Source organism: Mytilus trossulus, chromosome 8 (genome assembly GCF_036588685.1).
Source record: "Mytilus trossulus isolate FHL-02 chromosome 8, PNRI_Mtr1.1.1.hap1, whole genome shotgun sequence".
In the NCBI taxonomy this organism is placed as follows: Eukaryota; Metazoa; Mollusca; class Bivalvia; order Mytilida; family Mytilidae; genus Mytilus; species Mytilus trossulus.
In genome coordinates, this window is record NC_086380.1 from 11285193 (window position 1) to 11298848 (window position 13656).

The 13656-nt window shown below is 28.8% G+C and overlaps 1 protein-coding gene across 2 annotated transcripts; it reads left to right on the plus strand.

The window, feature by feature from the left end:
• The first annotated feature begins 71 nt into the window (after positions 1-71).
• Positions 72-13055, plus strand: LOC134728291 (ubiquitin recognition factor in ER-associated degradation protein 1-like). 2 transcript variants are annotated; one of them, XM_063592840.1, is made up of 13 exons: positions 72-229; positions 1123-1252; positions 2310-2342; positions 2568-2689; positions 3570-3700; positions 4256-4328; positions 4818-4886; positions 5589-5666; positions 6945-6959; positions 9771-9812; positions 10347-10435; positions 11493-11571; positions 12323-13055. In XM_063592840.1, exons 1-13 carry the CDS (start codon positions 227-229, stop codon positions 12389-12391), a joined length of 933 nt encoding a protein of 310 aa, XP_063448910.1. In that variant the 5' UTR covers positions 72-226; the 3' UTR covers positions 12392-13055. The 2 variants fall into 2 exon arrangements, with proteins under 2 accessions (XP_063448910.1, XP_063448911.1); XM_063592841.1 differs by lacking the exon at positions 6945-6959 and having other exon boundaries at positions 12323-13050.
• The last annotated feature ends 601 nt before the right edge of the window (positions 13056-13656 follow it).

Genomic DNA, 13656 nt, shown 5'->3' on the forward strand with positions numbered 1-13656 from the left:
ATATGAAAGTAGAAATTGGCCAATCATAACCTAGTTAAGAAAAGTATATTTTTAGCCCCAAAAGCTGAATCAGTTTAGCGTTTTTTAGGACGAGAACACACTAAGGTTTCCTAACAACATAATTCACACGGGTTATTTACTTTCGATTTATTTCCTACTGAGTCATTTTGTTGAATTTAGAATATTACACAGTTAAATACAAAGGAAACAACAAAAAAAGACAGAAATGGTAATAAAAACAAAATAAAATACATAAGTTGATAGTTCAGAGGACAGCTGATTCATATAATTATTGATGTATAAATCTTCAAAATCGTTGAAATCATGATATAAAATTAAATAATAAATTTGTGTCAGTTATCAGAGGTGAGACAGTTTATTTACAAGTTGTCATGACAAAGTTTCAGCAATTCACATCAAGAATCAAGATAATTTAACCGCTGTAATCTATTTCAACAGAAGAAATAAGCCACCATACATGCCACACATGTACATTATGCTACAATTCTTCATATTGGGTATATAAACATGGGATGTAAACAAGTATTTAAGTTGACTTATTGATTTCCTATTAAATCAATGTCCCCAATTGATCAAGTTGATTTTCTTTAAGAACACATCAGTGATTTGTAATCATCATGCCATTGTACATGTTGTACATCACTATATGTGGTTTTTTTTTATGATTACAAATTCACTCTCTGACTATCACTATATGGTTGAAAAACCTTTAAACATGTGGATAAAGGACAATAGTAGCACTGTGGAAATATTCCAACAATTTTTCAAACTAGCAATATACCAAAGATATTTTAATATTACATAAAAAAAACCTATGATGCCAGATACAATAGAAGACATTTCATGCACCTCCCGATAATTTCCAGAAGTCACAATGCTGATGTTATTGTGTGACAGTAAGAATTGAATGTATGATGGCGTTTATGCTGATTGACCACAGACTGAGGTCAACCATTGTAGCTCATTCATAAAAAAACCAAATCAAGATTGGTGAATGTGGACAGACATGACAGTGAAATGCATGTGAATTATCCATCAAATTCAAATTTAAAATTTTGGTAACAGGAAACAGACAATCCTTATATTTTTTTTATTTTTCAGTTTGGTAGATTTGGAGGTAACATATTTGGGCCTGAGCTGGGTGGAGGTCTTGGTGGATTTAAACAGACATATAGATGTTATTCCGTGACAATGTTAGATAACAGAGAAGATGTTGAGAGAGGGGGGAAAAGTAAGACAAACAAATATGATTATACTTACAGATTATCTCCCTTTATCTGATCTTTGATAATAAAGAACTTTCAATAAGCAAAATATCTTTCCTTTTGTTGTTTGGTCAGGCCAGAGAAAGCAGTTATTTTGCAGTTCATTTCTTTTAGACAATAAACAAAATTTACAAAAAATTGAACCAGCTTCATCTCAAAAAGATTTTTTTACAGTGCAGTGCACTTCTAATTTATACGGACAAAATTATCAAAATCTGTTACCTAAAATGAGGACAATTTTATGTTAAGGGGATCTATAATTCAGCTTCAGATATACTATAGTTTTAACACCAAATAAGTTTTTTCACTCTTGAAAACAAAATGCAGGACTCACAATTTTTTGACACATACTTTCATTCACCTATTTGATATTCAATGTATTAATAATATAAAAGAAGGAGTATTTATGAAAAAAGTTATGGATTGTTTGTGGACAACAAAATTCAAATGATGATAACTGTAACTGTGTCGCCAGACCATATTCTGAGGAACCAGAAATTTTGCCTAGAAGTTTTTCATTTCCGAAACATTTATATCAAATTTCACTTATAATTCTTGAACAATAGTTTATGATATTGAATTTATGTTCCTCAATTGACAATTATTATATTGCATTAGACCTGGATGGAATGAGTTAAAGGAGATCAATCTATAGTATATATGACATAGCAACCTAGCACAAATCATCAAATAAACCAAAATAAATATCTTATATTCTATTTTTGACATTGAACAATTTACAACATTAACTACTAGCACAAATGCACAAGGTCTAAATCATCCAAAAGAGCTATTAATACAAATTAGATCCTAAATCCTCAGTAACTTGGAATGAATTCTACTGAAAAAGTCATTACCTCAATATCAACATCAAATTCTAAATGGAACTAAAACAGGGGCGGATTTTAAAAAGGGGGGGGGGGGTCCAACTATATGTCCCCATTCAAATGTATTGATCTTCCAAAAAAAGGGGGTAAACCTATCAACATGTTTATTCATAATTCAATGTGTTTTTCTTTTCAGTTATTATGCCTCCTTCTGCATTAGATCAACTAAGTAAGTATCACGACATGTTAACTTAGTACTGAAAATCTAAACAAGCAATTAGATAATGGAAATAACACATTTATTGAACTCAAAAGAAATTTTCAAAGTTGGAACTCTTAATTAGGGAGATTCATAAATGGAATCTCAAAAGTTTAATGCATGTTGTTCTACCCAGTTTTCTTATCTGCCTGCCAAATTAATTCACTAACTAAAATGAAAAATGTGATTTTACAGCACGTTTACATATACAGTACCCTATGCTGTTTAAACTGAGGAACAATCAACAAGCCAGACACACACATTGTGGTGTATTAGAATTTGTAGCTGACGAAGGAAGAATTTATATACCTTACTGGGTAAGTAATTTAACAGACACACACATTGTGGTGTATTAGAATTTGTAGCTTACGAAGAAAGAATTTATATACCTTACTGGGTAAGTAATTTAACAGACACACACATTGTGGTGTATAAGAATTTGTAGCTGACGAAGGAAGAATTTATATACCTTACTGGGTAAGTAATTTAACAGACACACACATTGTGGTGTATTAGAATTTGTAGCTGACGAAGGAAGAATTTATATACCTTACTGGGTAAGTATACAACAGTCACATACATTGTATTAGCGACTTTGTATTATGACAGACATGACAGGTAAGCACACATATTGTGGTGCATTAGTTTGTGACATTTATATATCTTACTGGGTAAGCATACAAACAGGGCGGCACATACATTGCATAAGCTGTATTAGAGAGTTTGCATTTAAATACCTCATCGGGGCTATGTTATGAAAGGTTCATATACAAATTGTGGTGGATTAGTTTGTTACAGCAGAAGGAAGACTGTTGTAATTTATTGGGTCAATGTTACAAGAGTTAACACACATTAGGGTATATTAGGGATTTATAAATTACAAAGTAAGCATTTTTTAGTTTAATGATAGGTTCACAAATGGTAATGAATTAATAGATTGGAGCCAATTATAGCAGAAATTGTTTAATGTTTTTGGGGAAAGACCAATATCTATTCAATATTCATAGGGAACACATGTTTTATATATTTAACTATTTTTAAATCATTTTCAGACAATGAGGAACCTGCTATTAAATAAATTACTAGTTCGAAGCCAACTACAGACTAACAGTAGAATTTGTTAATGTTTTGTGGGAGTATCTATATATTCATATGAGACATGATTTATGTATTTTACCCTTTTTATATTATTTTCAGATGATGAGGAACCTGTTATTAAATGAAGGTGACCTTGTGGAAGTAGAGAATATTGCATTAAAAGTAGCCACATTTACAAAGTTCCAGCCACAGTCTGTTGACTTCTTAGATATAACAAATCCTAAAGCTGTGTATCCTTTACTAAAAATACACTGTTACTGCTTGTACAGATTATGGTTATAACTTTGTAGATTTATTGAATTCTGTATGTTTATATAGAGTAACTAACAACTTTTACAAGTAAAGTCAAAGAAATTCATTTACAGTACTTGTGATCGTAAACCTGTCAACTCTGAGGTTGTAAGTTAAAACTGACCTCTTGATAGACTGTGTTTGACTTCAATATAAATTGATGGTTACTGCTGTGAAATCTGGCTTCCTACACCATTCAAAACTGGGTGCCATGATATAGCCAAATTAGTTGAAAGTGGCATTAAAAATAACAAATAAATAAATAAAGTCAAATAATCACATCATACTTTAAAATACTATTTAAACTCTTAAAACTTGATTGTACTCATGGTTGCTTATTTTTTGGCGTAATTCATAAATTCATCTTGAAGTTATTCTGCAAGGAATAAAAGGAAATGTGGAATATAGATTAACAAAACAACAAAAACTCATCTTGAGGTCAAGTAAAAATTAGTCACTTATATTTTCTTATTAAATCCTTGACTGAGCAACAGATTAGAGAATATGCTGAGAAGTTTTGCCTGTTTAACTAAAGGAGATGTCATATCAATCAAGTACAACGAGCGGGTAAGACAACAATGTTTTTAAAGCAAGGATCATTTATACCTTTTTTAAATTATCTAAAGCAGACAAATCTTATGTTAATAAGGAATGCTAGTAAATAATGACATATTTTACATTCTTTAATTCAAATTTCATTTTTTATTATCCTAAAGGGTTAGTTGTGATATTGGTTGAATGTGAATATATTTTGTGCTTTTGTCACCTACAATAAATTGTCTTTGCACACATTTTAAATGAAATATAGGAATAAATAGAAAAAAAGAAGCTTTTCAAATTATTTCCCTTCAATTAATTGTGAACAAATACATTTTATAATTGTGTAAAATGTAAATTTTTGAATGAATTTATATAGTTGATAGAATTTCACTAATGCACTCTTCTATAGTGCAACTGATTAAAGGAAATGAAATCAACTAAAATTAAAAGAACATTTATAAAATTAACAAGATGTATTTCTATTTTAGCACATGAATAAATTCTGTTTTATTGCAGGAGTATGAACTATGTGTATTGGAAACCAAACCTGAGGATGCTATATCTATTATAGAATGTGATATGAATGTAAGTGAACCATATCAACTGCATTATACACCCCAGATACCGTAAAAAATATTTAGATTTCATGTGTCGGTTTCATCCCCCCTAAAAAAATGATGGTGAGTCTTGTACAATTTGAATCCATTTGAAGGCCTTAAAACATTTACCCACTAACCTCCATTTTCCTATTTATATATCTTTTACATGTATAATTATAAGCCATCTGTAAAAGTCTTATAATTTAATAGTTTTAGGGAACTTAAACTTGTCTATGATTTAACTATGAAAAATCAAGAGAGAATTTTTTCCAGCGGAAATTTCAATGGCTAAGGTCTCGAAAACAAGCACATTGACCTATACCTTTTTTTGGCCCTTTTGGTTTCTCTATTAATACCCTGTCAATATATACTAGTGTTATGGAAAGCTTGTTATTTTGAAAATGTGCTGTAGAAATGTCAATAGTTGTCAGTCAAACGGTGGATGGATGGTAAAGGGTTATTTTCAAGCAACGCTAGTAATTTTAATTCAACATGTTTTCATTGTTTGCTTTGTTGTAATTCATAGGGGAATTACAAGACTAAATCCACTGACAATTGACTAACAGTATATCTATTAATTTTTCAAAATTTAAGATAAAAGAAAACATTGGTGAAAAATAAATATATGTTTATGATTTTTTTACAATGTTTATTTCATCATAGATTTGTTGTTTCAATATCTTTTCAGGTTGATTTTGCACCTCCAGTTGGTTATCAAGAGCCAAAACGACCAGAGAAAAAGCATGATGAAGATGTAGATATGGATGTATGTATCACATAGTGATTATTGAATGCTTTATGGGCAAATTGCATTTCAATCTTCTATGCCCATATTAGCCCAACAGCAGTGTTTGAGTGTCTTATATATGTCAGGGGTGAACCTGGGGAATAATATAAATGAAGAATATCAATACATATAATGGAAATTTTTATCCTGGCCATCATTTTTTTCCTTTTTTTTTTTTATCTTTATTACGACCCTCAATAACAAAAATCTAATTATTTATATGAGGCATTTTAACTTGTGGTGTTTAACAACATTGACTGGCTTGTAAGCCCTTGCAGGTTTAGAAAGGAAACATGATATCTAGACTTGGGACTTATATATTTATAAGGCTTCTGTCGTCATTGGTGATGATATATCCCACAGGTTTTTCAAACATTTCAAAAAATGGAGAAAAGTTGTCAATTTTATTTAAAAACCAATCATGTAAATTGATAGCAATAGAATTAAAGGTTTAAATTTTCAGTTTACATACATAGCACAAAAAATGCTTGCCTGTCAAGACTTAACAAAGTTGTTTGAAATTACTTACCTTCAGCATATATAGCATATCGTTAACTATTTAGTCATTGATTTATGATTTTTAAGCAACAGATTTTCCTTAATTTACAAAAGAATATGAAAAAAATATATATGCTTTTCAAGTATAGAAATGATAACATAAGATTTTCCACCAGTTTATACTTGAGAACAGCCTTGTTTGGTATAACACAAGCATGACAAGGAAAAGTTCTGGTTTTGCCCTTTATATTAACTACAAAATTAATTTTGTCGGATTTTTTGTATTGGTCTTGCTATTTGATGACAGAACAAAGAGAGTTACATATATTTATCCTTCTCTTTTACCAAAAACTAAGCCAATAAAAAAATCTTACATTGAAAAAACACACATATCATTAAAAGAGCTTTTGAAAACACATTATAATTTAGCTGAAAATGTGAAAACTTTTCTGTTCAAATGCTCTGCTTACTGTTTAACCAATTAAAGCTATATACCCACACAAAAAAAAAAAAATTCCCACACATATTGTGGTCTTTTATATTTAATAAATAATTGTAAGAATAAAATATTTAATCTGTACAAAGGGGAAATAACTGTTGAAGAACAGTTAGTGAAATAAAAAAAAAATATTAAGTAAAACATATGGTTCAGGAATTAATTTATTGGATAATTTTGAAGTTCATAATGTTTGTTTTAACATTATTCTTAAGATAAAAGATGGATACATTTTTTATTAGATTGTTTAATGTTACTTTCAGCACCATGCCTTTCAGGTAAAGAAAATTTGTAATCATATTTTCACCTGTAGCTTAGTGTGATTGTGAAATCATTGTAACTTTTGAAGACTTCATATCAAATTTTTGCTATATACAGATTCATAATGTGTTGCCTGATAAAGGTGTGTTTCAAGCAAAAGGAGGCGTTGATGATTAAAAGGGGGAAAATAAATCTACTGATTTATTTCAGGAAGTTGGCACCAATCTGCAAACCATTTCATTTACATGCAGCTTTATAAGATTCCTTAAAGTAAATTTATCATTAAATCATGACATCAGCTTGTTAGACACTTTTCTTCATTGATGTTATATTTAGTGCTGAAATAAATATTCATATCAGTTTACACAGCTTTTTGTGATAGATATACAAAATATTTTACATGTTATTGATAGGTATAACTTTACAAGTTGTATAATACATTTATTATACATAATATTTTTTTTTATATTATGCTTATTCTTGTGGTTAATTTTTCAAACTTTCAAATTCAAACATATTTGTGAGGTATATTCACAGCTCTGCATTAAATAAATTTTATATTTAGGACCTATATTGAATAAAGAATTTAATTTTATATTTTTTCATTTGTAGATAATAAATATAAATGATATAACAAATAGATATTTTGCATTATAATATAAAGATGTGGTCAATAATATTTTTTAAATTCAAATTTGCTTTTTCATTTTTTTTTGGAATTCTGAGATATTTTGGTCATATTGGTTTTTAAAGAAAATTAAATTCTTGAAGTGAAATTAAGTTAAAGTCATATGAAACCCAATCTCATTAAAATCCGATGTTCTGATACGCTACCCTCCACTGGAGGGTAGCGTATCAGAACATCGGATTTTAATGAGATTGTATGAAACCTCAAATTAAAGAAATTTTCATAAGTTTTTTATAATAAAATGGATAGTCATCATTATTAAACTGATGTACATACACTTTTTTTCTGAAGAAAATTCTTTAATTTGTCCACATTTAGAAGAAGTTTACTTTATTTTAATTGCTTGCTTCCAGTAAGCAATTCGCCCACATATTTTCAATATTCAAAGTGACATTAGTGTGACCCTTCTTGTAAAAATCTAGTGATTGCAATATGCATGGATCTGTCATCTAAATAAACTATTATCTGATTGTACATGTTATACACCTGCTCAATATCCATGCTTCTTTGTTGATTGTTTATTATAAGGTGACAATCGGTAAACTATGGCTTCAAGACACAACAATTAATGAGCAGGCATATTTTAAAAAAGATGATGATTTTACGATATTTTTGCGTAAAAAATTATAAAATTGAGGACAGAAGACTAAGATTATGATATATACATACATGCATTGGTTTAAGAATTGGATAAATTTTATTTTTCCCTAGTCACTCGTTTCATATGACTTTAATTATGCATTGATATAACAATGACCAAATTTTGTACATTTGAATACTGATTTACAAGTGATCTTTATGCTTATCATAATTCTAGCTTACCAGTTTTCTAATGTGCATGTACTGATGATGTTGTTTTTTCGTGATATTGAAATAACGATGATACAAATTGCAGTTACAAACTGCATCAGTGCATGTTATATCTTATAACAATAATATGATGATACTATGCTCAAACATTAGGAAACTATAGTCATGATAGAGTCAGTATATAAAATCTCCTGTCATGAGTTTATATCTCCTACTTACACAGCTACTTCTGCATAGGTACTATTTCTGTACTAAAAAAATGCAGTACTGGAAATTTACTTTTAATATTTAGTACTATTTCTTTACTTTAAAACTATTGTAATATTTAGGTACTTGAGTTTCACAGTACTTGATTTGTACTAAACATTTTGGTACAGAAATAATACAATATTCCATGTTTGAAAATCATAACTTTAAGAGATTTGAAATAGAAAAACTTTCAAAATGATGAAAATGTAACGGTAGTAACCAAAAATCTGTAGTACCTAAATTTCAAGTACAAATAAAGTACTGTAAAATACAGGTACTTAAATATTACAATGATTATAGAGTAACAAAATAGTACTGAATATTAAAAGTAGATTTCCAGTACATGTACTATAAATTTTTAGTACAGAAATAGTACCTATGCAAAAGTAGCTGTGTACCTATTGTAATGTGTTTTTTACATGAATGTTTACCTCCTGTTGAACAAAAAGGGGGAAAAATCTTAATAAGAAATGTTTTGAACTTCATTTAGAAATTACTGTCAACGTCACTGAAATGATCCAAATCTGTATTTGCTGCTTCACAAGAAAAAATCATGAGTAAAAAGAAAGACTTATCAATACAGATTGCCAATACATGTATTATTATTATTACTATTTTATGAAATTTCCTTTAATCTTAGTTACTGATAAAAAAAAAGGACAGTAGTGTGATATAAAAAAAATATTTGCTAGATAATCTATAAGAATATGCCAGGTGATATGCTTTCCTAAAAATGTAACAATTTGAACCAAAACAAAACAAGCTAACATTTAATAAGCATTACTCAGGATTAAGCAGTTGTTGCCTTCAATTAATCAGTTTTATTGATTATAATAAAGAAGCTTAAGATGTGGTATGACTGCCAACTCAACACAAGAAACCAAATGATACAAAAAATAACAACTATAGGTCACCATACAACCTTCAACAATGAGCAAAATAAATATTTTTAAGACATTTTACTATATTTAATAAAATTGGTACAACAATAATTACATTATTTGATTGAGGAATTCATGTATTCGTGTTTTGTTATCAAGTATATATTTCAGTAAACATATATGTTATTTGTTTATTTCAGGATCCAATAGACATGTCTGAGTATCTAGATAAAGCTTTTACAGTAAGTACCAAATAAATCATATAAAATTTAAAGTGTAATTATTTTATCAGCAGTACCTGCATGTATAAAAAATATCTTAGTTATTTTTTTCTATTTAATTTTGAATGTAACATGTCTTCTTATTGGCTGGCAGTGTTTTGTCAATCAGCTCATAAAAATGATTTTGTCTTACATGTCATGTTCATCAACATTTTTTTTTATGAATGAGGGTTATACAATTAATAGACAGAACAAATAGTCATTCCTTGAAGGTTGTCAAAACCTTTTTTTGTCTCCCTTTTTTAAAGTTTTAACAAATGAATTTATAATTATTATCATCATCATACATATTTCATTGACTTTCAAGGTAAAGCACTCTAATACTCTTTTACTCATGTATGTATAACCTGTAAAACTTCGAGATCTGTATTCCTTATTGTTCTATATAATTAAATATAGAATAAAATTGAATATGGATTCATTTTCAGTGTCTTCCCCTTTACAATTTACCTTTTACATGGTTTTATATAACTTTGTGTTAATATTCAATTTCAGGCATTCAGTGGTTCTGGTAATAGGTTAGATGGAAAAAAGAAAGGCCTGGATGCTTCTCCAGAAGTTAAAAACTCAGTTCCACACAAAAGGTTAGAAAACCTTATGTTATTGAAATCAAAGTATTTGGTGCAGATTAAAAGATATTCATAAGCAGGCTTAATCTTTCTCATATTGGTCCAGGGATGTTAGTCTAGATGTAATGAAAAAAGTCATGTATTCATAATGCTTTTGATTAGGGGTTCTTCATTTCTTTATACATTAATTTTTTAGATAATTTTTCTCAATTTTCTGTTATTTCATGGATATTTTATATCGTGGTTTTATCAGACTCATCATACAAGCCAGTAGAATTTTTTTGCTTTAAGGACTCTTGAAATTGTGGTTTACCTATTGCCATGAAATTCCGGAAAGATAAATATCCTACTAGCAATAATGAATCCACAGTGTTACATTATTTTCTTATCTCATATTAATTTTTTTATTTCTTAAAAAATCTAATAATTTACACCTAAATATTTGAAGAAAAAAAAGTTTCTTAAAACAAACAAATCGTTCAACCATGCAGAAGTGTGACACACTATGGATCACTAGAGACCCTTATAAAGACCTGTCTCACAGGGACAAATGATATAAGGTTATCTGCCTAGTTCACACAAGAAGCACTTTATAAAGGCTCATTAATCCAGTGTCATATGAACTTATGATCAAATAAGCAAAATGTAGCATACTTTCTTGAAGTTTTTCCTAATTATTGAATGTTTACATAAACTCTAAATTCATAAATTGTTGTGATAACTGTTCAGTTAGCAAAACTGAAATTAATGAATTGGATTTAAAAAAAAATGCTTTAAAAATGGGAATAAGAATTTATTTATAAGTTCTAACAGTTGCAATATTTCAACTGTTGTATTTGGCACAATTATAAGAACAATGGTCTTAAATGTTTCGATAAATATCATAGACATGTTATCATTTACCATGCCAATTTAGTAGTTTCTTTTTACCAGGGGGATAACAACTATAGAAATAGTTAGATTGGCATTGATTATCGCAATATCATTAATTTCAGATACGCTATAGATAGATATAAGATAAACTTACAATATCAATGTTGTTGCATTCACATTAATTTTATTTGAATTTCAGAGGAGTCCCAAATTATAAACATAAGAAAGGTACCATAACATTTATCAGAACACGAAGGAATATCACAGATAATAATGAGGTAAAGTCATTAACTATTAATGTCTTATTGGTTATTTGTTCATAGTATCATTAATACATACATTTTACTTCACATATTTTTCATTCATTTCTTATATCACATAATAGGAATAAAGGCTATCATTATACTTAAATGGTTACTGCTAAAGTATTTATGGTACTTGCAATTTCAAAGCTTCATCTAAAAAAAGCCTGGAACAGAAACAATAAATTAAGTGCATTGTATATGTTTAGTTCTAGGGATGCAAGTTTAAAAAAAAAAAGGTTTTTGAATAAATTTTAATCAGTTACCAATACCTATAAATATTTTCTATTATTTTATTTTTGTATCATTGGATGGTATATGCATCCGTTCCACTTTACATTAGTACTCCATCCACCTCTAAAGCGTTATGCTTTGTGTATATATTATTATTACTTAAAAATAAGAAGATGTGGCATGATTGCCTATGAGGAAGTGGTCATCAAGAGACCAATTGCAATTGCAGTAATCAACTATACATCACTGTAGGTCAATCTACAGCCTTCTACAAGACTTATGATAATAAACATTAAACTGTATGGTTAAATATAAGATGCACAATCATTACAACATGTGAAACAATTCAAATGAGAAATTTAACAGCCTGATTTATACAAAACATATAAACTAAAAACAGTGACTGAATTACACAACTTTTTGTATTTATGTTTCTTTGCATTTTATCTATTAAAACCATCCAGTTCATTTGTGTAATTTTTCTTTTCTGCAGGAGGAGGAAAAAGATTTTGAAGCCTTTTCAGGTTCTGGTCAGATGTTAAGGAAGAAAGAAAGGAAATGAAAGGTTTATTTTTGTCTGACTTGGGACTTTTGAACTGGCCATAAGATGTGCAAAGGACATTTATTTATTTATTTTCGTTAGAAAGAACTATTGTACTTCCTATACAAGTCTACTGTCTTGCTATATGATGTGAAACAGATATACATACTTGATTAGAGGAGCACAGACAATAGGAATATATTAGCAGAAATAATCTGCTTAATATGTTTGTTTGCAATATGTTATAAGAAATGTAAGATTAAAATTGTATTTACAGTTTCTAGTGTGTTTTCAATAACATATCTTTATGTCCAGAAGTTACTTATAAAATTGAGAATGGAAATGGGGAATATGTCAAAGAGACAACAACTTCTAAGCAGTGTGAAAATCCCACCTCAGCTGGCCTCGAAATTAAAATGTGTACTGGGAGGGGGTACTAGTTCAGTGAATATGGATGTCATACTAAACTCCACAACATGTAAATGAACTATAATTTATATAAAAACATTCAAGAATTGAGACAGGCGCAAAAGTGAGGTGTGGTTAAAAATATTTTGTGAGATCTCAACCCTTCTCTATCTCTTACTAAAGTAGAATGGGTAACAAAAGATACTAATGAAAATGACAATGATACATAGATTCATAAAGGACTCCTAGCAGTTACTCACATGCCAGCTACAGACCTCAATTAAACTGAGTTTAAAGGATTATGCATTCATCATAGCACAGTCCCTCCAATTAGGGGTTAAATATCATACCATCAAAATAACAAGAATTTTTAGTTGATTATTCAGCATAATAAAAGATAATGACATAAACATATTCCAGTGAAGTGCAAATCTTAAAAGAAAAAGAAAAACAATGATGGTATACAAAGTTGAAAGAATATTTTGTAAATCCATATGATTGAATATATTTTGCTCACTTTTATAATATTAGGCATATATTTATTTCTAATTTGATTGATGATTTAGGAACGAGGTCGCACATATTTTATCATACCCGGTTTTCAGAAGGCATTTAATAAAAATTAAATGGAGTCAGGAAATTTATTTATTCATTTTTGTCATCTAAGAAATAAACTAGTGTATACCTGAAAACATTTTGAAATACATCGATTTACAATTATATTTTCATAAATTTCCTATTTACAAAACTTTGAATTTTTTGAAAAACTAAGGATTTTTTTATCCCAGGAATAGATAACCTTTCCGTATTTGGCACAACTTTTTGGAATTTTGTGTCCTCAATGCTCTTCAACTTGTATTTGTTTGGCTTTATAACTT